General features: G+C 55.8%; 4 protein-coding genes across 4 annotated transcripts; 3 read left to right on the top strand and 1 right to left on the bottom strand.

Moving 5' to 3' along the window:
* Window positions 1-9,417: 9,417 nt before the first annotated feature.
* On the top strand, window positions 9,418-11,493 carry LOC115603354 (IgGFc-binding protein-like). The gene is made up of 3 exons (XM_030475167.1): window positions 9,418-9,585; window positions 9,995-10,279; window positions 11,327-11,493. Exons 1-3 carry the CDS (start codon window positions 9,418-9,420, stop codon window positions 11,336-11,338), a joined length of 465 nt encoding a protein of 154 aa, XP_030331027.1. The 3' UTR covers window positions 11,339-11,493.
* Window positions 11,494-13,392: 1,899 nt separating this feature from the next.
* Window positions 13,393-18,529, top strand: LOC115603353 (sushi, nidogen and EGF-like domain-containing protein 1). The gene is made up of 5 exons (XM_030475166.1): window positions 13,393-13,405; window positions 14,066-14,196; window positions 14,830-15,117; window positions 15,986-16,123; window positions 17,978-18,529. The coding sequence occupies exons 1-5, from the start codon at window positions 13,393-13,395 to the stop codon at window positions 18,527-18,529; spliced, it is 1,122 nt and encodes a 373-aa protein (XP_030331026.1).
* Window positions 18,530-19,891: 1,362 nt separating this feature from the next.
* On the top strand, window positions 19,892-23,729 carry LOC115603366 (FXYD domain-containing ion transport regulator 3-like). Its single transcript, XM_030475180.1, has 8 exons — window positions 19,892-19,969; window positions 21,183-21,230; window positions 21,563-21,598; window positions 22,054-22,077; window positions 22,813-22,887; window positions 23,068-23,098; window positions 23,408-23,452; window positions 23,584-23,729. Exons 2-8 carry the CDS (start codon window positions 21,191-21,193, stop codon window positions 23,606-23,608), a joined length of 276 nt encoding a protein of 91 aa, XP_030331040.1. The 5' UTR covers window positions 19,892-19,969; window positions 21,183-21,190; the 3' UTR covers window positions 23,609-23,729.
* On the bottom strand, window positions 23,704-26,248 carry LOC115603367 (leucine-rich repeat LGI family member 4-like; the record flags this gene model as incomplete). The annotated part of the gene is made up of 3 exons (XM_030475181.1): window positions 23,704-24,426; window positions 24,952-25,460; window positions 26,084-26,248. Coding segments are annotated over 3 exons (977 nt in total), but the record flags the coding sequence as incomplete, so codon positions are not given.
* Between the last annotated feature and the right edge of the window lie 326 nt (window positions 26,249-26,574).

The raw sequence follows: 26,574 nt of genomic DNA, 5'->3' as shown, positions 1-26,574 counted from the left end.
AAGCTCCCAACACGGTGGTCTTTGGCTCTGCTTGGAAGACCCTTGATGCACCTTGCATTGACCATTGCCCCAAGGACCATTGTCCCATCTGCACGGAGGAGAAGATGATGGTCCTCCAGAAACCCAACTATTGTGGCCTCCTGATGGCCCCAAAGGGACCTTTTGCCTCCTGCCACCACCTCATTGACCCGGACCTGTATCTCCAAGCGTGTCTCCATGATGTTTGCCTTGCCGAAGGGGACACCAATGTCCTCTGTAGGACCATCCAGAGCTACTCCATCGCTTGCCAAGATGCCGGGGTCACCATTGAGGCTTGGAGAAGACCATCCTTGTGCCGTAAGTGGTGGGGTCATGGTTCTCCATGGTCAAGGAGTCACATCTCTTTGGGGTCCATTGGAACCTTTACAACTGGTATCTAAGGGGGGCTGGAGATGGAGGTCCATGGTGACCACAACGATGGTGCTTGTCGGTGCTCAGGTTGTCTTCTCCTTGCCCCCAACACCACATGGCTTCTGTTCCCACCAACGTTTAGACCCTTCCACCACCTTAAGGTCCACCCTTGAGGTTGCCACCACTCTCGCACCCCAACGTTGGGTCAACCTCATGGCTTCCATTGCAGCCCTCAAGTGCCCGGCCAACAGCAGCTACTCCCTTTGCACCAACCTCTGCCCCAAGAGCTGCTCAAGGCTTGGAGATGCCTCCAGATGTCCTCAGAGCTGCATGGAAGGGTGTCAGTGTGACCAAGGGTACGTCTTTGATGGCCATGGCTGCGTCCCCAAGGACCACTGTGGATGCTTTGTGGATGGGGAGTACTACAAGGTAGGAACCTTCTCCCTCTGGTGGCCTTTGGAGGGTTCTTCATCAGTTTCTTCCCATTTACATTGCAGTAGATGGTCCCAAAGCTCCCTGTAGATGAAATATCTCAGTAGCTTCCATCTTTCATGGTTTCACATAAAGAAATGGAATGGGTTGGGTTGGGATGGACCTGGAAGAGCATCCAGTTCCAACCAAGGGACATGGGCACCTTCCACCAGCCCAGGTTGCTCCAAGCCCTGTCCAACCTGGTCATCCCAAACCTTCTCCATTCAACCCATTCCAACCCCAGCTCCCTCTGTCTCCATAGAGGTGCTCCAGCCCTTGGAGCATCTCCATGGCCTCTGGCCTTGCTCCAACAGCTCCATTGACCTTCTTACATTGGGGACACCAGAGCTGGATCCAGTTCTCCAGGTTGGTCTCACCAGAGTGGAGTAGATGAGGACAATCCCCTCCATGACCTACTTGTCATGGAGCTGGTGATGGAACCCAAGACATGGTTGGTTCCTGGGTCAACATTGAGCTTCCCCTCACCCAGCACCATCAAGACCTTCTCCTTAGGGGTTGTCTCCATCCATTCTCCACCCAACCTATGTTTGTGCTTGAGATTGTCCCAGCGCAACCTTCTGAGGAGGTTGAAGACCTCAAGATACGATGGTTTCCCCCATCCCTACATGGTCTCATGCATTGAAGTCAACACAATCTGGTTCTTCTCACCCCTTTGGCTCCTCTCCCCCTCCAGCCCCATGAGATGGTCCTGAAGGAGACCTGCCAACAGCGTTGTACGTGTGTCCCTGGCCAAGGCTTGACCTGTAGCAACCACAGTTGCACTGAGGATGAGACCTGTGAGATCAAGGATGGGATCATGGGGTGCATCAACCAAAGTAAGGAACGATGGGGCTTCTGCAGGGGGGTTGGAGGTGGAGAAGGTCCAGTTGATGGTCTAGATGGTCTAGTTTGAAGGGCAAGGTTGAGGAGCAAAGCCTAAAGCAAGAGAGATGGTGGCCACTGATCTCCAACAGCAATGGGAGATGGAGGCCACCGATGTCCATCTCCCATGGTTTCTCCTATGGTTTCTTCTCCTTCCAGACCCTTGCAAAGCCCTTCGGTGCAGACCCAAAGAGAGATGCAAGTTGAAGGATGGTCAAGCCAAGTGTGTCCCATCCATGGTTGCAACCTGCTGGGCTTGGGGAGATCCCCATTACCACACCTTTGATGGGCTGGACTTTGACTTCCAAGGGACCTGCACCTACACCATGGTGGAATCCTGTGGGAATGACACCTCCTTGGTGCCCTTCAAGGTGGAGAGCAAGAACAACATCCGTGGGGGAGTGAAATCCATCTCCTACGTCAGCTTGGTCAACGTCAAGGTCTATGGTCAACGTATCTCCATCCACCAGAAGGAAATGGGCAAAGTCAGGGTGAGTTGACCCAAAACTTGGGGGAAATGGGTCTTTCCCACCTCCTTTTCCATCCATCTCCTTCTCCATCCATCTCCTCCATAAGCTTGGTCACCATCGAGGTCTATGGTCAACATATCTCCATCCACCAGAAGGACATGGGCAAAATCAGGGTGATTTGGGTTCAAATGGAAGGAAAATGGGACTTTTCCACCTCCTTTTCCATCCATCTCTTCTCCATCATGGTCCAAACCTCTTCCTGCTCCATCAAGGCCACCATCGGTCCAATCAACTCGATATTTGAAGTTTTGGGAGATACCATGGAGCAACCTGAGGTTGTTTCCTACCCCAAACCCACCCAAGGTGGCTTCAGGAGGTCTCCAAGAGACCTCAAAGCATTTGGGACACCAACCCCCAAGAGGACCTTTGTGGTGGCAGCCACCTCATGTGGGTTGAGTGAAGCCAAAGCAAAGCCCAATGAAGGTAGAGATGAAACTGGAAGGGGTTTGATGCCCAGAACCTCTAATGAAGGTTGTCTCCAGGTTTGGACCTTACCAGGAGGTCTTGAAGCTCATGGTGGGTGGTTGAATGTTCTCATGGGTGGTTGAACATCATCAATGAGCGGTCGAATACCATCAATGAGTGGTTGAACACCATCAATGAGTGGTTGCACCTTCTCATGGGTGGCTTCACGTTGCCATGGGCTGGTTGCACACCCCAACCTGGTTGCACGCTCCCTCCCTCTAGCTGGATGGTGTGGTGACCCTTCTCCCAGTCAACTTGGAGGACAACAAGCTCAAGATCTTCCAGAGTGGCCTCAGCGCCGTGTTGGAGACCGACTTTGGCCTGAGGGTAACGTATGACTGGAACTGGCGTCTCCTCATTGACCTCCCCAGTAGCTTCTACAAACACACTTGTGGTCTCTGTGGCAACTTCAACCTCAAGCCAGAAGATGACGTCCCCCAGAGCGGCACCAACCTCACCTCCATGGTGGCCTGGGCTGAAGCTTGGGAGGTCCTCGATGACCATGAAGATGACCCATTCTGTTGGCATTACTGTGAAGGAACCTGCCCGGTGTGTGAAGAGGAGAAGAAGGAGCTTTATGGTGGCAACCAGTATTGTGGCCTCATCAAGAAGAGCTTCCAAGGGCCCTTCAAAGCTTGTCATGATGTGGTCCCACCGCAGGACTTCTACCGCAACTGCCTCTACGATGTGTGTATGAGCGATGGGGCCAAGCAGATCTTCTGCCCTGTGCTGGAGGCCTACGCGTCCATCTGCAAGAAGAATGGGGCCACCGTGCATGACTGGAGGACACCATCAGGTTGCCGTAAGTGATGGTCATGGTTCTCCATGGATCTCCATGGCCAAGAAGTCACATCTCATTGGGGTCCATTGAAACCTTTACAACTGGTATCTAAGGGGGGTTGGAGATGGAGGTCCATGGTGACCATGGTTTAGGTGGTGGGGTGGGCCTGGGGCCCAAGATCAAGCATAGGGTGATGGTGGCTTCAGGGGATGTCCACTTCTGGTTGGGTTTCATGGGTTAATGGCCAACCCCAATGTGTTAGAACCATGGAATGGGTTGGAAGGGACCTTCAAGCTCATCTAGTTCCAACCATGAGTTGGACCTTGAAGACCATCCAGTTCCAATCAAGGGACATGGACACCTTCCACTAGACCATGTTGCTTCAAGCCCTGTCCAACCTGGCCTTGGGATGGGGCATCCAAACCTTCTCCATTCAACTCTGGGACACCAGAGCTGGACCCAGTTCTCCAAGAGGGGTCTCCCTAGAGGTGGACAATCCCCTCCATGACCTGCTGCTGACATGGTTTTGGACTTGATGACCTTAAAGGCCTTTTCCAACCTGGTTGCCTCCATGATCCCATGATTCTAGTGATGGAACCCAAGACATGGTTGGTTCCTTGGTCAACGTTGAGGTTCTCCTCAACCAACACCACCAAGTCCTTCTTTCCACCCATTCTCCACCCAGCCCTTCTAGGGGTTGCCCAACCCAACTGGAGGACCTTCAATGTGATGGTTCTTCATTGTCCTCCTCTATCTTCTCCATTCCCAGCCTTACCCTGCCCTGAAAACAGCCACTATGAAGCTTGTGGCACCTCCTGCCCGGCCACATGCACTGACCAAGATGCTCCCACCACATGCACCCAACCTTGTGTGGAGACCTGCGCTTGCAACCAGGGCTACGTCCTCAGCGGTGGCCAATGCGTGGCCTTGGCCAGTTGTGGTTGCACCCATGACGGACGTTACCACCTTCCTGGTGAGGAGTTCTGGGCCGATGAGACCTGCAGCTCTTGGTGTCGCTGTGACCCAACGTTGGCCATGGTGGTGTGCAAGGAGATGGCTTGTAAGCCAAGCGAGACCTGCTCGGTGGTCAAGGGCGTGAGGAGATGCGTGGCCAAGAGCAGGTCCATCTGCGTGGCCACCGGTGACCCCCATTACACCACCTTTGATGGGCGCCGCTATGACTTCATGGGGACCTGTGCCTACCAGTTGGTTGCCCTCTGCTCTGATGACCCAACCTTGGTCCCCTTCATGGTCACTGTTGAGAACAACAACAGGGGCAATAGTGTGGTCTCCTACACCAAGGAGGTCACCTTGGAGGTCTACAACATGAGCCTCAGCCTCAGCCAGGAGCACCCCAAGAAGCTCAAGGTAGGAGAGAAGGAGGTGGTGGTGGGTTGTGTAGTCATTGGGAGGCATCTTGGTGGGCTTCAAGGTCCTTGCATGGGGTTTAGGTGGGTTTCAAGGTCCTTCTATGGTGTTTAGGTGGGTTTCAAGGTCCCCATATGGGGTTTAGATGGGTTTCAAGGTCCTTCTAAGGTGTTTAGGTGGGTTTCAAGGTCCTTCTATGGTGTTTAGGTGGGTTTCAAGGTCCCCATATGGTATTTAGGTGGGTTTCAAGGTTCCCCCTATGGGGTTTAGATGGGTTTCAAGGTCCTTCTATGGGGTCTAGATGGGTTTCAAGGTCCTTCTCAGGTGTTTAGGTGGGTTTCAAGGTCCCCATATGGGGTTTAGATGGGTTTCAAGGTCCTTCTATGGTGTTTAGGTGGCTTCCAAGGTCCTTCTATGGTGTTTAGGTGGGTTTCAAGGTCCCCATATGGTGTTTAGGTGGGTTTCAAGGTCCCCATATGGTGTTTAGGTGGGTTTCAAGGTCCCCATATGGGGTTTAGATGGGTTTCAAGGTCCTTCTATGGTGTTTAGGTGGCTTCCAAGGTCCTTCTATCATGTTTAGATGGGTTATGAGGTCCTTGCACGGTGTTTAGACGGGCTCCAAGGCCCTTCTATGATGTTTAGATGGGTTTTGACCTCATTGCATGCCATCTGCATGGACCTCAATGGCGTTCCAACCCGGTTGCACTGCATCCTGGTGGCTTTCCAAGTCATTCCATTGCACCACCCACCCATGCTACCCTTCCAGGTCAACGGCATCCTGGTGGACCTCCCCTTCAACCATGAGGAGAAGCTCCATGCCTACCTCAGCGGCGTCCATGGCTTCATCAAGACCAACTTTGACGTCACCGTCACCTTCGATTGGCGCAGCTATGCCAGGGTCTTCCTCCCCATCACCTACTCAAGGGCCGTGTGTGGCCTCTGTGGCAACGCCAATGGTGACCCTCAAGACGACTTGGCTTTGCCCGATGGACACTTGGCCACTAATGAGACCCACTTTGGTGCCTCTTGGAAGGTGGCCCATGTCCCTGGTTGCCAACCTGGTAACGCTGAAGGTTCTCAAGGTTGCACCAAGGAGGAGAAACGTGTCTATCGTGGTGACAAGCACTGTGGCCTCCTGGTGAAGAAGACAGGACCTCTGGCCCCATGCCACAGCGCCATTGACCCAGCGCCATACTTGGATGACTGCCTCTTTGACACCTGCGTCTATGAAGGCCACCAAGAAGCTGTTTGTAGCTCCATCAGTGCCTATGTGACCGCGTGTCAGAGCCAAGGGGTCCACGTCAGACCATGGCGCACGGCGGCCTTCTGCAGTGAGTGGAGGGGTCTGCTGGGGCTTGCAGGCACAAGGTGGGGTGGTGGGTCCATGGACCAGGTCGTGGTGGGTCCATGCACCAAGACCTGGTTCTACCAAAGAACCCTTTGGGACAAAGAACCCTTGGTTCTACCAAGGGTTGGGTTCTCCATACACCAAGACCTCGTTCTCCCAAGGGTTGGGTTCTCCATGCACCAAAACCTGGTTCTACCAAGGGTTGGGTTCTCCATGCACCAAGACTTGGTTGCATCAAGGATTGGGTTCTCCATGCACCAAGACTTGGTTGCATCAGGAATTGGGTTTTCCATGCACCAAGACTTGGTTGCATCAAGGGTTGGGTTCTCCATGCACCAAGACTTGGTTGCATCAAGGGTTGGGTTCTCCATGCACCAAGACTTGGTTCTACCAAGAGTTGGGTTCTCCATGCACCAAAACCTGGTTCTACCAAGGATTGGGTTCTCCATACACCAAGACCTGGTTGCACCAAGTCTTGCGCTCTCCATGCATTATGTCTTCTGCTGTTCCATGGACACCTTTAGCCCTTCACCCCCCAAGCTTTTGGACCTCCCCAACCATGACCCCTCTTCATTTCCCCCTTCCAGGTCCCATCTGCCCCCCAAACCAACACTACGAGCTCTGTGGGCCACCTTGCCCATCCACATGCCGTGGCCAAGCTGAAGCAGAAGACTGTGAAGAACCTTCATCGTGCGCTGAAGGTTGTTTCTGCGACGATGGCTTCCTCCTGAGCGGTGACCACTGCGTCCCCTTGTCCCAATGTGGCTGCTGGCACCATGGTCACTACTACAAGCGAGGCGAGGACTTCATGGCATGTCCACGTTGTAGCCAACGTTGCAAGTGCCAAGGAGGTGGCGTTCTGGAGTGTTGGCCAGAAGGTTGTGGGGTGGACGAGGTCTGTGAGGTCCAAGATGGGGTCTTGGGCTGTTACCCCCGTGCTTGTGGGCGCTGCGAGGTGTTTGGTGGCACCTACAGCACCTTCGATGGCCACCACTTGGAGCTGGGTGGCAACTGCACCTACACGCTGGTGGAGGTGGACGTGGTGGAGCCTCAGGAGGTGCTGGTGGCCTTCAAGGTGGAGGTGGACAAGGAAGGAGAAGACATCCGGAGGGTGATGGTCACCATGCGTGGAGTCACTGTGGGCATGGCCAGGGGGAGACAATGGGAGGTGATGGTGAGTGGGGATGGTGGACGTCTCCTTTGGGGGTGGAAATGGCTTTTGTGATGGACATCACATCATAAGAACCTCACTTTGGGGTCCAAACCCCACTTTTGGGGTGCCCAGAAGGTCTTGAAGACCTTGTTTTGGGGTCCAAACCCCGCTTCTGGTGCCCAAACCCCACTTTGGGGTCCAACCCCCACTTTGGGCTGGACATCAGGCTGTAGAAGCCCCACTTTGGGCTTCAAACCCCACTTTGTGGTGTGCAGAAGGTCCTTCGGACCCCATTTTGGTGTCCAAAACCCCACTTTTGGTGTCCACCACCCCCTTTCTTACTCTTCTTCTTGGTGTCCCCCCACAGGTAGATGGCCACCAGCACCTCCTGCCCCTGGTCCTGGCTGATGGGACCATAACAGTGACCCAAGAGGGCACCCACCGGGTGCTATTGACCCAAGGAGGCCCCAAAGTCCTCTTTGATGGTGTCTCCTACATCCTTGTCACCCTGCCCAGCTCCTACCACCAGCGAACCCACGGCCTCTGTGGTGACTTCAATGGGGACCTCAATGACGATGAACCCCAAGAGGACACTAACTCAACCACTTGCACCCATGGGTTCCTCCCCACAACCTGCCCCATGGACACCCCGGGGCTATGTGGGGTGCTGGAGGAGGCGTCAGGACCCTTCTCTGGGTGCCATGGGGTGGTGGAACCCCATAAGTACGTGGTTGGGTGCCTACAGGAGCAATGCAAGGAGCCGGGGGGCAAAGCCCTGTGTAGGAGCTTCCAGGTCTACGCTGCTGCTTGTCAAGCTGCTGGTGGGGACCTCCAGGATTGGAGGGATGCAGCCAACTGCCGTGAGTCCATAGAGGGTCACTGGGGGGTTGGATGGACCAGGATTGTGGTTCTTCAAGGAGGAACCTGGTTTCATAGACCAGGGTTGAGGTTATCTACCAAGGGATGAGGTTTGATGGATCAGGGTTGAGGTTCTCCAAGGAGGAACCTGGTTTCATAGACCAGGGTTGAGGTTCTCCATCAAGGTATGAGGATGGATGGACCACGGTTGAGGTTCTGCATGAAGGTATGAGGATGGATGGACCACGGTTGAGGTCCTCCATGGGTGTAGAAGATCACAAGAAGGAACCTCCTTGGACAAGCAGAACATAACCAGGTTCTTCTCCCCTCCAGCCCTCTCCTGCCCACCCCACAGCCACTACTCCCTCTGCACCCATAGCTGCGACCTCACCTGCGCCACCATCTCCATGACCCCACCATGCACCAGCAGATGCTTCGAGGGCTGCGAGTGTGACCAGGGCTTCCTCTTCAATGGTGGCGAATGTGTCCCCATGGACTCCTGTGGGTGCCTTCACCATGGGCGCTACTTTGAGGTGGGTTCCTTGAAGGTCTCATGGGTGCTCCAAAGGCTTTCCGTGTCTTCTGCAGGTCCATAGGACCCGTTTCTTGATGTTCTTCAGTGTTCCAAGGGGGTTCCTCAATGTTTCTTGACCCTTTGGTCCTTTCCAATGGGGAAACTCAACGTTTCTTGATGTTCTTCAGCGTTCCAAGGGGGTTCCTCAATGGGTCTTGACGTTCTCCACCTTTCCAATGGGAAACCTCCTCATTTCTTGACCTTCTACCCCTTTCCAATGGGAAAACTCAACGTTTCTTGATGTTCTCCACCTTTCCAAGGGGGTTCCTCAATGTTTCTTGACCTTCTTCTCCTTCCCAATGGAAAACCTCCTCATTCCTTGCCCTTCTGCCCCATTCCAACCGGAACCCCAGCCATAGACACCCTATTGCTGCTTCTCCCACCCCATAGATCGCCGAGACCATCATGTCCCCTGATTGCACCGAGACCTGCACATGCCGTGGTCCTGGTGGCCTCCAATGCCGACCTTCTGCTTGTCCCTTTGGCCAAGCCTGTGGCCTCAGAGATGGAGCCCGGGCTTGTGTGGAGCAACCAGGACGCTGCACCTTGGCCCCAGCCACCCGCTTCATCTCCTTCGATGGGGCCACCAGCACCACCATGGCCAGTGGTGTCTATGTGGTGGCCACCTTGTGCGACCCTCAACGCTCTCCATGGTTCCGGCTCTTGGCTGAGGTTAGAGAGGACCAAGATCGACCATCGGTGGTGGCCCTTCATCTCTTCAGCCCTCGGGCCTTCGTCACCGTCAAGAGGGAGAAGAAGGTCTGGGTAGGTTGTCCCCGTTGTGCTGCCACCCAAAAAGGTCCTTTGTTGTCACCAAAATCCATGGGTTTCCACCATTATATCCCAAGGTCCATCAGTGTAATGGGTGGGAAGCACCAGCATGGTCCCTCCTCCATCCCACCATCACCATGAGATGTCCATGCACCTCCTCAGCCCTTTCCATTGACCAAAATGGTCCTTTTTTAAGCCATTTCACCTATAAGAAGCACCCATGGGTGCCCTCCTTCACCCCAGCCCCATGGAAGGACCTCATGGTGCTTCCCACCACGTCTCCATACCTAAAACGAAGGGATTTCACCCCAGTTTATGGGGCGGTGGTGGAGAAATGACCCATTTCTTGGCCGTTTCACCCCATGGCATGGAGCCACATTCTCCTTCTTGGTGTCTTCTCCAGGTCAATGGGGTCCCAGCCACCATCCCTATGGAGGTCTATGGGGCGCTGAACATCACCGAGACCCACGGAACCATCTGGCTCACCCAACCCCCCTCATTGGACATTGGGTTCAACCCAAGTGGGGAGGTGACAGTGACGGTGGCCCAAGACCTGAGTGAGAAGCTCTGTGGGATCTGTGGGAACTACGATGGGAACGTGGCCAACGACCTCCAAGGACCTGATGGGACATTGGCTGGGGACATGGTGGCGATGGCCAAGGCGTGGAGAGCACCAGACTTCACCCACGTGAGTGTCCCTGGGCTTGGATTGGGGGATCTTGGTCCTCTTTGGGGTCCCACCTTGGGCTCGGTTGAGGTTCCCCACGGGACTTGGTGTCACCACCATGGAGAAGCGTCCATTGCTTGGTCCCATCACTTCGTACTGACCAAAATGGGTCTTTTCCCCGCTGATTGGGGGCGCAGAGATGGTTGTTCTTCATCCCAGCGTCATCGAGGAGGGCAGAAGAAAGGGGAAGAGGCCCAAAAGAGGGGAAAATGGACCAAAAAGGGGGGAAATAGCCCCAAAAAGAGGGGAAAGAGGCCAAAATAGGGGGAAAGAGGCCAAAAAGAGGGAAAAGGGGCCAAAAAGAGGGGAAATAGCCTCAAAAAGAGGGGAAAGAGGCCAAAATAGGGGGAAAGAAGCCAAAAAGAGGGAAAAGGGGCCAAAAAGAGGGGAAATAGCCCCCAAAATAAGGGAAAGAGGCCAAAAACAAGGAACAGAGGCCAAAAAGAGGGGAAATAGCCCCAAAATAGGGAAAAGAGGCCAAAATAGGGGGAAAGAGGCCAAAAAGAGGGAAAAGGGGCCAAAAAGAGGGGAAATAGCCCCCAAAACAGGGAAAAGAGGCCAAAAATAGGGAAAAGAGCCCAAAAGGAGGGGGAAAGGGGGCAAAAAGATGGGAAAAGAGGCCAAAAAGAGGGAAAAGGGGCCAAAAAGTGGGGAAATAGCCCCCAAAATAAGGGAAAGAGGCCAAAAACAAGGAAAAGAGGCCAAAAAGAGGGGAAATAGCCCCAAAAACAGGGAAAAGAGGCCAACAATAAGGAAAAGGGGCCCAAAAGAGGGGAAATAGCCCCCAAAATAAGGGAAAGAGGCCAAAAACAGGGAAGAAGAGACCAAAAGAGAGAAAAAAGGCCAAAAAGAGGGGAAAAGAGCCCCCAAAGTGGGGAAAAGAGCCCCAAAATTGGGAAGAACAACCCAAAAAGAGGGAAAAAGACCCCAAAAAGTGGGAAAACCCCCCAAAAACCTTGGGATTAATCCCTTATTTCCTCTTTCCCTTCCCCCCCCCCCCCCCCCCAGTGCTGCATTTAGAGGCTCCGGCAAAGGGGGGGTGAAAGGCTTGGCCGATGAGGTCATCGCTGACGTCACCGATGAGGTCACCCCAGCCCGCGCCAGGCTGGAAAAGGGCTTATTCCCACCCAAAAATCCCCTTGGAATTGCAATAAAAGGACGAGAATTGAAGGAAATGAGAGTGTGGGGAAGGGAAAAAGGGACTTGGGGGTCACTTATGGGGCTGGGGGGGGTCACTTATGGGGTGGGCCCCACATATCCAGGCCCTTTGGCAGCCCCATCCTGGCCCCAGGCGCTTCCTGGTCCCCCCCATTGAACCCCTTGAGTCAATAGTTCCCGTCACGGAGCTGCCCGTGGGGCCGGATCTATGGGGTGGGAACCCGGATGTGTGGGGCTCATGGGGGGGGCACCCGGATATGGGGGCCTGGGGGGGGGGGGGGGACACCCCGATATGTGGGTCCTATAGAAGGAAGAACCCTGATATGTGGGTCCCATAGAGGGGGGACACCCATATGTGGGTCCCATGGGGTGGGCACCAGTTGCCCCTTCAGTTGTCCCCAGTTGCTCCCAGTCACCCCAGTTCCCTCCCCATATCCCACACCCCGTATCCCACACCCCATATCCCACACCCCACACCCCATACCCCATATCCCATATCCCATACCCCATATACCCCATATCCCACACCCCATATACCCCACACCCCACACCCCACATCCCATATCCCATACCCCCCACCCCATACCCCACACCCCACACCCCATATCCTATATCCCATATCCCATACCCCATATCCCACACCCCATACGCCATATCCCATACCCCACACCCCATATCCCACACCCCACACCCCACATCCCATATCCCATACCCTATACCCCATACCCCATATCCCACACCCCATATCCCACACCCCACACCCCACACCCCATACCCCATATCCCACACCCCATAACCCACACCCCATACCCCACACCCCATATACCCCATATCCCACACCCCATGTCCCATAACCCACACCCCACACCCCACACCCCACACCCGGTACCCCCAGCCCCTCCCAGTCCCTCCCGGTGCCCCCAGGGTTCCTGTGGGCGCAGGAGGAAGCGCCCGAGGCCTTGGGAGGTGCCACCCCCGGGGGGGGTCCCCTCCGTGTCCCCTCCTGTCCCCTCCCTGGGGATAAAGTGGCTCCGGCCACACGGTGGGGACAGACGGAACCATGGGGCAGGGGTGAGTGGGGACGGGATGTGGGGTGGGGGGTGGGGGGTATATGGGGTATATGGGGTGTGGGGTGTGGGATATGGGGTATGGGGTGTGGGGTGTGGGGTGTGGGGTGTGGGGTATGGGGTATGGGGTGTGGGGTGTGGGATATGGGATATGGGGTATGGGATATGGGGTATGGGGTGTGGGATATGGGGTGTGGGATATGGGGTATATGGGGTGTGGGATATGGGGTATGGGGTGTGGGGTGTGGGGTGTGGGGTATGGGATATGGGGTGTGGGATATGGGGTATGGGGTGTGGGATATGGGGTATGGGGTGTGGGGTGTGGGATATGGGATATGGGGTATGGGGTGTGGGGTGTGGGATATGGGGTATGGGATATGGGGTGTGGGATATGGGGTATGGGATATGGGGTGTGGGATATGGGGTATGGGGTATGGGGTATGGGATATGGGGTATGGGGTATGGGATATGGGGTGTGGGATATGGCGTACAGGGTATGGGATATGAGGTGTGGGATATGGGGTATGGGATATGGGGTATGGGATATGGGATATGGGGTATGGGATATGGGGTGTGGGGTGTGGAGATATGGGATATGGGATATAGGATATGGGGTATAGGATATGGGACATGGGGAATGGGATATGGGGTGTGGGGTATGGGGTATGGGATGTGGGGTATGGGATATGAGATATAGGGTGTGGGATATGGGATATGGGGATATGGGATAGGGGATATGGGATATGGGGTATGGGATATGGGGTGTGGGGTATGGGATATGGGGTATGGGATATGGGATATGGGGTGTGGGATATGGGGTATGGGGTGTGGGATATGGGGATACGGGCCATGGGGATATGGGGTACGGATGAAGGACGTCCCCTCACCCCCCAGCCCTGAGCAGATGAAGGTTCTGCCCATCCTCCTCCTCCTCCTCCTCCTCCTCCCGGATCATTGGGGACCTTTGGGGACATGGGGGGCACCCAGGAGACCCCCAGGTGAGAGGAAACCACATGGGCGACATGGGGGGCACCCATGGGTGGCACCTTGTCCCATTCAGACTCAAGGAAAGGGGGGTCCAAGACTCATAGGTTGGGGTCTTAAACCCATGTTGGGGGGTCCTAAGCCCCATTGGGAGGTCCCAGCCCCACACCAGAAGGTGCCAGAGTTGACAATGGGGGGTTCTGGGCCACCAAGTGGGTCCCAGCCCCATAGCAGAAGGTCCCAGCCCCATAGCAGAAGGTCCCAGCCCCATATTAGAAGGTATCAGACCCATATTAGAAGGTCTCGGACCCATATTAAAAGGTCCTAGACCCATATTGGAAGGTCCCATAGTGACAACGGGGGTTATAGGCCACTGTGTGGGTCCCAGCCCCACACTAGAAGGTCTCAGCCCCACATCAGAAAGTCCCTCCCCAATTTTAAGAGGTCCCAGCCCCACACCAGAAGGTCCCACAGTGACAATATGGGGTTCTGGGCCACCATGTGGGTCCCAGCCCCATAGCAATGGTGTCCCCCTTAGGTGGGCTGCTCTACCCCTATGGGCCAGCGGCTGGAGATGAAGCCACCCCCCATGAAGACGATGGGATGAGCCCCGAGATCTTCCTATGGGAGACCTTCTCCTTCTATGGACAACCCCACCGCTCGCTCTATGTGGGTCCTATGGGGGCCCTATGGGATGGGGGGCGCTGTGGGTTGGGGACATCATGGTTGGGTGTCACCATGGTTGGGTGATACCATGGTTGGGTACCACCACGATTGGGTGCCACCATGGTTGGGTGATACCATGGTTGGGTGATACCATGGTTGGGTGCCACCACAGTTGGGTGCCACCACAGTTGGGTGCCACCATGGTTGGGTGCCACCATGGTTGCGTGATACCATGGTTGGGTGCCACCACAGTTGGGTGCCACAATGGTTGGGTGCCACCACGGTTGGGTGCCACCATGGTTGCGTGATACCATGGTTGGGTGCCACCATGGTTGGGTGCCACCATGGTTGGGTGATACCATGGTTGGGTGCCACCATGGTTGCGTGATACCATGGTTGGGTGCCACCACAGTTGGGTGCCACCATGGTTGGGTGATACCATGGTTGGGTGATACCATGGTTGGGTGCCACCACGGTTGGGTACCACCATGGCTTGTAGACATGCTGAGTTTGTCCCACCATACCCACGCGTTGCATCCCCATCCCAATGGTGCATTCCCACCCTTGAGACCCTCCACCGCTCAACGTCCAACCACCACTGTTAGCTCACCGTGGGCTCATGGTCCCCTCCTCCAGGTGAACAACAACGGGGTGGTGTCCTTCGGGATGGGGGTCCCCGAGTTCACCCCCCAGCCCTTCCCGTTGTCCGGCCGCCGCCCCTTCGTGGCTCCGTACTGGGCTGACGTGGACACGCGGCTCGGGGGAGAGGTCTTCTACCGGCAAAGCCAGGACCCGCAGCTCCTGGCCCGCTTGACTCAGGACTTGGCCGTGGCCGTGGCCGACCCGGAGCCGGCTCCTCGGCCAACGTGGGCCTTTGTGGCCACGTGGGACCGGGTCTCCTTCTTTGGGGCCGCCTCGGAGAAGGTGGGATATGGGGTGTGGGGTGTTGGGTGTGGGATATGGGATATAGGATATGGGACATGGGGAATGGGATATGGGGTATGGGGTATGGGGTATGAGGTATGGGATATGGGATATGGGGTATGGAGATATGGGATATGGGGTATGGGGTATGGGGTATGGAGATATGGGGTATGGGATATGGGGTATGGAGATATGGGATATGGGGTATGGGGTATGGGGTATGGAGATATGGGGTATGGGATATGGGGTATGGAGATATGGGATATGGGGTATGGGGTATGGGGTATAGGATATGGGGTATGGGATATGGGGTATGGGGTATGGAGATATGGGGTATGGGATATGGGGTATGGAGATATGGGGTATGGGATATGGGGTATGGGGTATAGGATATGGGGTATGGGATATGGGGTGTGGGGTGTGGAGATATGGGATATGGGGTATAGGATATGGGACATGGGGAATGGGATATGGGGTATGGGGTGTGGGATATGGGATACGGGGTATGGGGTATGGAGATATGGGATATGGGATAGGGGGTGTGGGATATGGGGTGTGGGGTATGGGGTATGGAGATATGGGGTATGGGATATGGGGTGTGGGATATGGGATATGGGGTATGGGATATGGGGTATGCGGTATAGGGTATGGAGATATGGGATATGGTATGTGGGGTATGGAGATATGGGATATGGGATATGGGGTGTGGGATGTGGGATATGGGGTATGGGGTATGGAGATATGGGATATGGGATGTGGGGTATGGAGATATGGGATATGGGATATGGGGTATGGGGTATGGGGTACGGTGTGTGGGGTGTGGGGTGTGGGATATGGGGACATGGTGATGTTCCTCCTCCCCCCCCAGGTGAACACCTTCCAAGCCGTGTTGGCCACCGATGGTGCCACCTCCTTTGTCATGCTCAACTATGGCGACATCCAATGGACCACGGGCATCTCCAACCAGGGGGACCCCCACACCGGCATGGGGGGCATCCCTGCCCAGGTGGGGGCAATGGGGCAATGGGGGGCAATGGGGGCAATGGGGGCAATGGGGACAATGGGGGCAATGGGGGCAATGGGGAGAATGGGGGGCAATGGGGACAGGGCCACCAGCCTGGATGGGATGGAGCTAAAGGGGATTTGGGCTGGAATTGAGGGGATTTGGGTTGAAATTGAATGGATTTGGGTGGAATTGAGTAGATTTGGGGTGGAATTGAGTGGATTTGGGCTGGAATTGAATGGATTTGGGTGGAATTGAGTGGATTTGGGCTGGAATTGAATGGATTTGGGTGGAATTGAGTGGATTTGGGTGGAATTGAGTGGATTTGGGCTGGAATTGACTGGATTTGGGTGGAATTGAGTGGATTTGGGCTGGAATTGAATGGATTTGGGTGGAATTGAGTGGATTTGGGCTGGAATTGAATGGATTTGGGTTGGAATTGAGTGGATTTGGGTTGGAATTGAATGGATTTGGGTGGAATTGAGTGGATTTGGGTGGAATTGAGTGGATTTGGGCTGGAATTGAATGGATTTGGGCTGCAGTTGAGTGGATTTGGGGTGAAATTGAGTGGATTTGGGTGGAACTGAGTGGATTTGGGTGAAATTAAGTAGTTTTGGGTTAAAACTGGATTTGGGCTGGAATTGAGTGGATTTGGGCTGGAATTGAGTGGATTTGGGTGGAATTGAGTGGATTTGGGCTGGAATTGAATGGATTTGGCTGGAATTGATTGGATTTGGGTGGAATCAAGTGGATTTGGGTGAAATTAAGTAGTTTTGGGTTAAAATTGAGTGGATTTGGGCTGGAATTGAATGGATTTGGGTGGAATTGAATGGATTTGGGCTGGAATTGAGTGGATTCAGGTTGGAATTGAGTGGATTTGGGTGGAATTGAGTGGATTTGGGTGGAATTGAATGGATTTTGGTGGAATTGAGTGGATTTGGGTTGGAATTGAATGGATTTGGCTGGAATTGAGTGGATTTGGGTGGAATCAAGTGGATTTGGGTGAAATTAAGTAGTTTTGGGTTAAAATTGAGTGGATTTGGGCTGGAATTGAATGGATTTGGGTAGAATTGAATGGATTTGGGGTGGAACTGAGTGGATTTGGGTGGAATTGAGTGGATTTGGGTGAAATTGAATGGATTTTGGTGGAATTGAGTGGATTTGGGTTGGAATTAAGTAGATTTGGGTTAGAATTGAGTGGTTTTGGGTTGGAATTGAGTGGATTTGGGTGGAATTGAGTGGATTTGGGTTGGAATTGAGTGGATTCGGGTTGGAATTGAGTGGATTTGGGTGGAATTGAATGGATTTGGGGTGGAATTGAGTGGATTTGGGGTGGAATTGAGTGGATTTGGGTGGAATTGAGTGGATTTGGGCTAGAATTGAATGGATTTGGGTTAAAATTGAGTGGATTTGGGCTGGAATTGAATGGATTTGTGGTGTAATTGAGTGGATTTGGGTGGAATTGAATGGATTTGGGCTGGAATTGAATGGATTTGGGGTGGAATTGAGTGGATTTGGGTTGGAATTGAGTGGATTTGGGTGGAATTGAGTGGATTTGGGCTAGAATTGAATGGATTTGGGTTAAAATTGAGTGGATTTGGGCTGGAATTGAATGGATTTGTGGTGTAATTGAGTGGATTTGGGTGGAATTGAATGGATTTGGGCTGGAATTGAATGGATTTGGGGCAGAATTGCGTGGATTTGGGCGGAATTGAGTGGATTTGGGCTGGAATTGAATGGATTTGGGCTGGAATTGAATGGATTTGGGTAGAATTGAATGGATTTGGGGTGGAATTGAGTGGATTTGGGCAGAATTGTGTGGATTTGGGCTGGAATTGAGGGGTTTGGTGCCCGCAGGCCGGGTTCAACAGCGGGGACGACGTGCATTACTACAACATCCCGGGCTCCCGCTCGCCCGCGGTGCTGAGCATCGGCCACCGCAGCAACGTCGGCATTCCCGGGCGCTGGATCTTCCGCGTGGATGAGTTCACGGCCACCGAGGGACCCCCCGGCCCCACCGAGGGACCCCCCGGCCCCACAGAGAGACCCCCCGGCCCCACCGAGGGACCCCCCGGCCCCACAGAGAGACCCCCCGGCCCCACTGAGGGACCCCTTGGCCCCACTGAGGGACCCCTTGGCCCCACTGAGAGACCCCCCGGCCCCACTGAAGGACCCCCCGGCCCCACTGAAGGACCCCTTGGCCCCACTGAGAGACCCCCCAGCCCCACTGAGAGACCCCCCAGCCCCACTGAGGGACACCCCAGCCCCACCGAGGGACCCCCCAGCCCCACCGAGGGACCCCCCAGCCCCACAGAGAGACCCCTCAGCCCCACCGAGAGACCCCCCAGCCCCACCGAGCCCCACAGCACGCAGGAGACCACAGTGGAGAGGGTCTATGTGTGCTGGTAGTGGTGGGGTGGTCTTGGAGGAACAGGGGGACAAGGCAATGGGGGGGGCAATGGGGCTGGGGGGGATGTGGATGTCATAATGCCAACACCGTGCCCCATAGGTGAACCTTGCCCCATAGATGGACCGTGCCCCATAGGAGGCCCTTGCCTCATAGATGGACTATGCCCCATAGAAGGACCTTGCCCCATAGATGTACTATGCTCCATAGAAGAACCTTGCCCATAGATGGACCTTGCCCCATAGAAGGACCTTGCCCCATAGATGGACTATGCCCCATAGAAGGACCTTGCCCCATAGATGTACTATGCTCCATAGAAGAACCTTGCCCATAGATGGACCTTGCCCCATAGATGGACCTTGCCCCATAGAAGGACCATGCCCCATAGAAGGACCTTGCCCCATAGATGGACTATGCCCCATAGAAGGACCATGCCCCATAGATGGACTATGCCCCATAGAAGGACCATGCCCCATAGAAGGACCTTGCCCCATAGATGGACTATGCCCCATAGAAGGACCATGCCCCATAGATGGACTATGCCCCATAGAAGGACCTTGCCCCATAGATAGACCTTGCCCCATAGAAGGAACTTGCCCTATAGATGGACCATGCCCCATAGAAGGACCTTGCCCCATAGATGGACCATGCCCCATAGAAGGACCATGCCCCATAGAGGGACTTGCCCCATAGATGGACCATGCCCCATAGAAGGACCATGCCCCATAGATGGACCTTGCCCATAGATGAACCTTGCCCCATAGGAGGACCTTGCCCCATAGATGGACTATGCTCCATAGAAGAACCTTGCCCATAGATGGACCTTGCCCCATAGAAGGACCTTGCCCCATAGAAGGACCATGCCCCATAGAAGGACCTTGCCCCATAGAAGGACCTTGCCCCATAGAAGAACCCTGCCCCATAGAAGGCCCCATCACCACGGAGGACACGTTAGGAGGACACCAATAAAGCCTCTCCAAGCACCGCATATGTGTGCATGTGTGAACACACGTGTGTCATACGTGTCCTTTGCAAGGGCTGGAGAACCCAGGTTTGGGGGGGGGGGGGTCATTGGGCCCATTGGGGGGATCATTGGGTCCATGGGGGGGCCATTGTGTCCATGGGGGGACCCATGTTTTGGGGGGGTATTGGGTCCATGGGGGGGGTCATTGGGTCCATGGGGGGAACCCATTTTTGGGGGGGGGGTTATTGGTCCATGGGGGGGACCCATTTTTGGGGGGGGGGGGGGTATTAGGTCCATGGGGGGGGTATTGGGTCCATGGGGGGTCCTTGGGTCCATAGGGGGGACCCAGGCTATGGGGGGGTGTCACGTGGTTTGTAGGAGGGCTCTGATTGGCTCTTCCGTGTTTAGCCACGCCCCCTTCCAGGTACGGGCTGTTCCCCCCCCCAGTTCCTGGTTTGGTCCTTGCTGGTGTCGGAACGTGAGTTGGGGGGGGTCCCTATGGGGGGCCCTATGGGGGGGTCCTATAGGGGGTCCTATGGGGGGGGGTCCTATAGGGGTCCTATGAGTGTTGGGGTGCCTTATGGATGGCGGTTACCCGATGGGGAGGGGTTCCTCTATGGGGCGTCCCATAGGTTGGGGTTACCCTATGGGGGGACCCTATGGGTGGGAGGGTGGCTCTATGGGGGGGTTTCCTATGGGGGAGGATCCTTTGGATGTTGGGGTCCCCTATGGGGAGGTTACCCTATGGGGGAGGTCACTGCATTGGGTGTCCCATGGGTGGGGGGTATCCCTATGGGGGGGGATCCCTATGGGTGGGGGGGTCCCTTTGGGTGGGGGGGTTCCCTATGGGGGGGGTCCTTTGGGTGTTGGGGTCCTCTATAGGTGGTCCCTATGGGGGCGTTCCCTATGGGGAGAGGTCCCTTGGGTGGGGGGCCCATAGGTGGGGGGGGTTCCTCTATGGGGGGGTCCCCATGAGTGGGGGTGTCCTATAGGGGGGGTCCTTATGGGGACTATGCTTTGGGTCTATTGGTGGGGGGCTTTTTGGGTGTTGGGGTCCCCTGTGGGGGGGGGGGTCCCACATACCCATTAGGGGCCGTGTATAATGGGGGGGAACCCCAATAACCCCCCCCCAAGGACACTGGTACGACCGGTCCCGGCCTTATCGGGCACTGGGAGGAACTGGGAGCGAACTGGGACCTCGCCCCACGCAGGAATGTTCCATTGGCGCCCAATTACACCAGTTCCCGCCCAGTAACACCCAGTTCCCGCCCATTAACACCAGTTCCCGCCCATTAACACCCAGTTCCCGCCCAGTAACACCCAGTTCCCGCCCATTTACACCAGTTCCCGCCCATTAACACCCAGTTCCCGCCCATTATCATCAGTTCCCGCCCATTAACACCAGTTCAAGCCCATTAACACCCAGTTCCCACCCATTAACACCCAGTTCCCGCCCATAAACACCAGTTCCCGCCCATTAACTCCAGTTCCTGCCTATTAACACCCAGTTCCCGCCCATTAACACCAGTTCCCGCCCAGTAACACCCAGTTCCCGCCCATTAACACCCAGTTCCCGCCCATTAACACCAGTTCCCGCCCATTAACACCAGTTCCCGCCCATTAACACCGGTTCCTGCCCATTAAAACCCAGTTCCCGCCCATTAAAACCAGTTCCTACCCATTAACACCAGGTCAGAGAATGGAGAGGGTCAGCTTGAGCATCCTGGTGCTACTGGGAGGTACTGGGATATAGTGGGAGGGGATTGGTACGGACTGGGAGCAATTGGGAGGGAATTGGGATGAACTGGGAGCAATTGGGATGTACTGGGAGGGAACTGGGAGCAATTGGGGTGGACTGGGAGGGAACTGGGATGAACTGGGAGCAACTGCGAGGGAATTGGGAGGAACTGGGGGGAACTGGGAGGGAACTGGGATGAACTAGAAGCGACTGGGAGGGAATTGAGAGGAACTGGGATGAACTGGGAGGGAATTGGGATGAACTGGGGGTAACCGGGATGAACTGGGAGGAACTGGTCACTCACTCCACCCCAACTGGTTTTGCCCCCCCCAGTTTTGTCCCCAGTGAGAGGGAACCCTCTGCCCCCTGGTGAGTAACTGGGATGAACTGGGAGCAACTGGGAGGGGGGAAGAGCTGGACTGGGAATGGGAGGGGGTTATACTGGGAAATAGGGGGGTTATACTGGGATATGAGGGGGTTATACTGGGATATGGGAGGTTATACTGGGACATGAGGGGTTATACTGGGATATGGGGGGTTATACTGGGAGATGAGGGGGTTATACTGGGATATGGGGGGTTATACTGGGAGATGAGGGCTTATACTGGGATATGGGGGGTTATACTGGGAGATGAGGGGGTTATACTGGGAGATGAGGGGGTTATACTGGGATATGGGGGGTTATACTGGGATATGAGGGGGTTATACTGGAATATGATGGCGTTATACTGGGAATGGGGGGTTTATACTGGGATGCGAAGGGGTTATACTGGGATATGGGGGTTTATACTGGTGTCCCTCTGAGTCTTCCCATTCCCTACCAGATGCCACCAGTCCCTTCTATTATGGTGAGTGGGGACAGGGGGGTCCCCAATGGGTGAGACAGGGAGGTCCCCAATGGGGTGGCAGGTGGGTCCCCAATGGGGGTGATGGGATGTCCCCAATGGGGATGACATTGAGGTCTCCAGTGGGGGTGACATTGAGGTCTCCAATGGGGATGACATTGAGGACCCCAATGGGGGTGACGTTGAGGTCCCCAATGGGGGTGATGTTGAGGTCCCCAATGGGGGTGACATTGAGGTCCCCAATGGGGATGACATTGAGGTCTCCAATGGGGGGTGACATTGAGGACCCCAATGGGGATGACATTGAGGTCTCCAATGGGGGTGACATTGAGGACCCCAATGGGGATGACATTGAGGTCCCCAATGGGGATGACATTGAGGTCTCCAATGGGGGTGACATTGAGGACCCCAATGGGGATGACATTGAGGTCTCCAATGGGGGTGACATTGAGGTCCCCAATGGGGATGACATTGAGGTCCCCAATGGGGATGACATTGAGGTCTCCAATGGGGGATGACGTTGAGGACCCCAATGGGGATGACATTGAGGACCCCAATGGGGGTGATATTGAGGACCCCAATGGGGATGACATTGTGGTCCCCAATGGGGATGACATTGAGGTCCCCAATGGGGATGACATTGAGGTCTCCAATGGGGGATGACGTTGAGGACCCCAATGGAGGTGACATTGAGGACCCCAATGGAGGTGACAGGGGTGCCCCATGTGTCCCCCCCAGACTGGCACCGCCTGCGCGTGGCCGGGCTCGTGGTGGCCGCTGTCCTCTGCGTGGTTGGCGTCATCGTCCTCCTCAGTGAGTGTCACCAATGGGGGTCCAAGTGTCATTGGGGGGGTCCTTGTGTCACTTGGATGGTCCCAGTGTCATTGGGGGGATCCTTGTGCCACTTGGATGGTCTCAGTGTCATTGGGGGGGTCCCTGGGCTCAGTGTCCCCTATGGGGGGTGACATGTCACCTCTTGTGTCCCATTGCCAGGTGGGAAGTGCAAGTGTGGGAGCAAAGCCAGGTAGGACATGGGATATGGGGTATGGGGATATGGGATATGGGGTGTGGGATATGGGGATATGGGGACGTTGGGATATGGGGATATGGGGACATGGGATATGGGGATATGGGATATGGGGACATGCAGACATGGGGATATGGGGTATGGGATATGGGGTATGAGAACATTGGGATATGGGGATATGGGGACATGGGGACATGGGATATGGGGATATGAGAGCATTGGGATATGGGGATATGGGATATGGGGACATGGGGATATGGGATATGGGGACATGGGAGGACATGTCAACCCCTCCTACCCCAACAGCCGCCGTTGTCCCCCCCCCCGAGTCATCCCACCTCGTTCCTCCTGGTACGTCCCCAAGTGTCACCCCCCCCATTGGGTCACCCCATGGTGACAAGGGGGGGGGGTGTCACCATAGTAACCGTAGGGGGGTCACCCAAGGCTGTGGGTCCCCCCCCTTGACCCTCGTCTCTCCACAGGAGCCACCAGCACGTGTTGAGGTGACCCCAAGTGTCCCCAATGGGACACATGGAAACGGGGGACATGGAGGGGGTTCATTTTGGGGTGAAACCCCCCAAAAACGGCAAGAAATGGGGCAATGAATAAAAATGATGGTTTAAAAGGGGATGTTTGGGGACATTTTGGTTATTGGGGGGTGGTGGCATCAGGGGACAAGAGGGGACAAAAGCAAGAGGGGGTGGAAGTAGGAGGTGAGATGAGGTTGGTGGTGACATTGGGTGGATGGTGGCCAATGGTGACATGGGGCCAATGGTGACATTGGCTTGATGGTGGCACCAGGAGGTGACGTGGGGCCAACGGTGACATTGGGTTGATGGTGGCCTTGGGGACATGGTGTCAGTGGTGGCTTTGGGGACATTTGGTGGCACCAGGAGATGACATGGGTGGTCAACGGTGGCCAATGGACATGGGACCAACGGTGTCCTTGGGCGACATCAGGTACCTGGTAGCTTGGTGGCCCTCACCCCCCCACCACCACCATGGGGTGTCTTTGGTGTCCCTCAAGTACCCAGGTCAATGGTGACGTGCTGGTAGATCTGGGTGGCCCCTTTGAAGCTGGAGGCCACCAGGAAGTGCTGGTCACCCAAGGAGATGGGTGCGAAGGAGCGAGGAGATGGGGCCAGGAGCTCCTGGATGGGCTCGAGGTGGCCACCAGGACCAAGGCGATAGACACGGCTCGGGGCATAGTCATTGCCCAGGAGGACGTAGCGTTGACCGGCCAAAGCCAGGGGTTGGAAGACCATGGAGCCACGTGCTGGGACCTGCTGCACCTCCCGGAACATGGAGCCTTCCCAGCGCATCACCTGCATGGAGAAGGATGGGAAGGGGTGGGTTGAGGTGGTGGTCATCAGAGGGGTGGGTTGGGTTGAGGTGGGTTGGGTTGGGTGATGGTCACCATAGGGATGGGTTGAGTTGGGTTGAGGTGGTTTGGATGGTGACCACCATGGGGAGGCGTTGGGTTGGGTTGGGTTACGTTGAGGTGGGTTGGGTTGAGGTGGGTTGGGTGGTGGCCACCGTGGGAAGGGTTGGGTTCAGCTGGGTTGGGTTGAGTTGGGTGATGGTCACCATAGGGATGGGTTGGGTTGAGGTGGGTTGGGTGGTGGCCATCATGGGGAGGGTTGGGTTGAGTCCCTCATGATGCTGGTGGCCACCCATGACCACATGATGGTGATGGACCCCAGTGGCCATACGCTGACCCCCATGGACTCATGATGGCCATAGCCCCCAGTAGACATATGATGACACCCACAGCCCCATGATGTGGTAGCCCCCCACATCCCCACTACCCCCCATAGCTGGTGGCCCCCCATAACCACGTCCCACCTCACCTTGGCGTCCCCGAGGAACCTTGTCAAGCAGAGGAACACGTGTCCCCTCATCCTGAAGTGCTTGGCCGCGTAGACATCAGGCACGTGGGGGATGTCCGTGTGGGGGGTGAAGGCCACCCCACTCCACCTATAGACCAAGGGCCTCCTGGTCCCACTGCAGACCACCAGAGCCGGTCTTCCCCCTAACTCCAAGAACTCCAAGTGGGTGTCCCGATGCCACGGCCGAAGGGCTTGGTGGGGATAGAAGCCGCGGCCACCCCATCTAAAGAGGGTGCTGGTGCCCCCTTTGGAGCTATCGGCCACCCCCAGGTACCATTGGCCACCAAGGCGGGCGCTGGCCACCGCGTGGGGACGTCTCAAGCGGCCGCTTCCCAAAGCCTGGAGCCGGATGAAGCGGGAGCCGGGACCACCGGAGCGGCGCCACACGGAGGAGCCACCGCTGAGCTGGGCCACCACCAGCACCAGGGTGCCACCGAGGGGCAGCGGGTGGCAGGCCACCGGGGACGTGCCTATGGGGGGGATATGGGGGGTGGTTAGGGGTTGGGGGGGTGGTGGACCTCAGTGGGTATGGGGTGGTGATAGACCACTATGGGTATGGGGTGGTGGTAGATCACCATGGGTATGGGGTGGTGGTGGACCTCAATGGGTATGGGGTGGTGATAGATCACTATGGGTATGGGGTGGTGATAGACCACTATGGGTATGGGGTGGTGGTAGATCACCATGGATATGGGGTGGCGGTGGACCTCAACGGATATGGGGTGGTGGTGGACCTCAATGGGTATGGGGTGGTGGTAGATCACTATGGGTATGGGGTGGTGATAGACCACTATATGGGTATAGGGTGGTGGTGGACCTCAATGGGTAGGTGATGGTGGTGGGACTCTATGGGTAGGTGATGGTGGTAGATCACCATGGGTATGACGTGGTGGTGGACAGCAATGGAGGGGTGGCAGTGGTAGACCACCATGGGTATGGGGTGGTGGTGGACCTCAATGGGTATGGGGTGGTGGTAGATCACCATGGGTATGGGGTGGTGGTGGACCTCAATGGGTAGGTGATGGTGATAGACCACCATGGGTACGACGTGGTGGTGGTGAACCAAAGCAGGTTCTGGGGTGCTGGGACTCACCGTTGATGATGGTGGGAGCTCGGAAGCGTCCAGCCAACTGGTCCCATTCCAGAAGGGCACAAGCCCCAGCAAAGGGCTGGGCCAAGGCCACCCCCGGGTGTCCCCCCATAGCGAAGGGCTCGGCTGACAGCGACGAGAAGGGCAGAGACTGGAAGGGTTGAAGCTCTATGGGACAACCCAATGGTGCCGTCAGGTCCTGGATGGCTGCGATGGGGTCCCAGGGGGCCAGGATGGGGTTGGGATGGGGGTCCCGTAGGTTGGGATGGGGTTCCTATGGGTCTATGTTGGGTTCCTATGGGTCTGTGGTGGGTTCCCATAGGCCCATGTTGGGTTCTCATAGGTCCATGATGGGTTCCCATGGACCATGATGGGTTCCTATGGGTCATGATGTGGTTCCTATGGGTCAATATGGGTTCCCATAGGTCCTTGATGGGTTCCTATGGGTCATGATGTGGTTCCTATGGGTCAATATGGGTTCCCATAGGTCCATG

Source organism: Strigops habroptila, unplaced genomic scaffold (genome assembly GCF_004027225.2).
Source record: "Strigops habroptila isolate Jane unplaced genomic scaffold, bStrHab1.2.pri NW_022045633.1_ctg1, whole genome shotgun sequence".
NCBI classification, from domain to species: domain Eukaryota; kingdom Metazoa; phylum Chordata; class Aves; order Psittaciformes; family Psittacidae; genus Strigops; species Strigops habroptila.
This window is presented reverse-complemented; position numbering and strand designations above follow the sequence as displayed.

Coding starts and splice junctions, on each gene's coding strand:
- LOC115603354 (XM_030475167.1), top strand. CDS start 9,418: ATGGCCAGTGGTGTCTATGTGGTGGCCACCTTGTGCGACCCTCAACGC. Junction 9,586..9,994: donor AGAGGGAGAAGAAGGTCTGG/GTAGGTTGTCCC, acceptor TGTCTTCTCCAG/GTCAATGGGGTCCCAGCCAC.
- LOC115603353 (XM_030475166.1), top strand. Junction 14,197..14,829: donor AACCCCACCGCTCGCTCTAT/GTGGGTCCTATG, acceptor CCCCTCCTCCAG/GTGAACAACAACGGGGTGGT. Junction 16,124..17,977: donor TGGGGGGCATCCCTGCCCAG/GTGGGGGCAATG, acceptor TGGTGCCCGCAG/GCCGGGTTCAACAGCGGGGA.
- LOC115603366 (XM_030475180.1), top strand. CDS start 21,191: ATGGAGAGGGTCAGCTTGAGCATCCTGGTGCTACTGGGAG. Junction 22,078..22,812: donor CACCAGTCCCTTCTATTATG/GTGAGTGGGGAC, acceptor TGTCCCCCCCAG/ACTGGCACCGCCTGCGCGTG. Junction 23,099..23,407: donor AAGTGTGGGAGCAAAGCCAG/GTAGGACATGGG, acceptor CTACCCCAACAG/CCGCCGTTGTCCCCCCCCCC.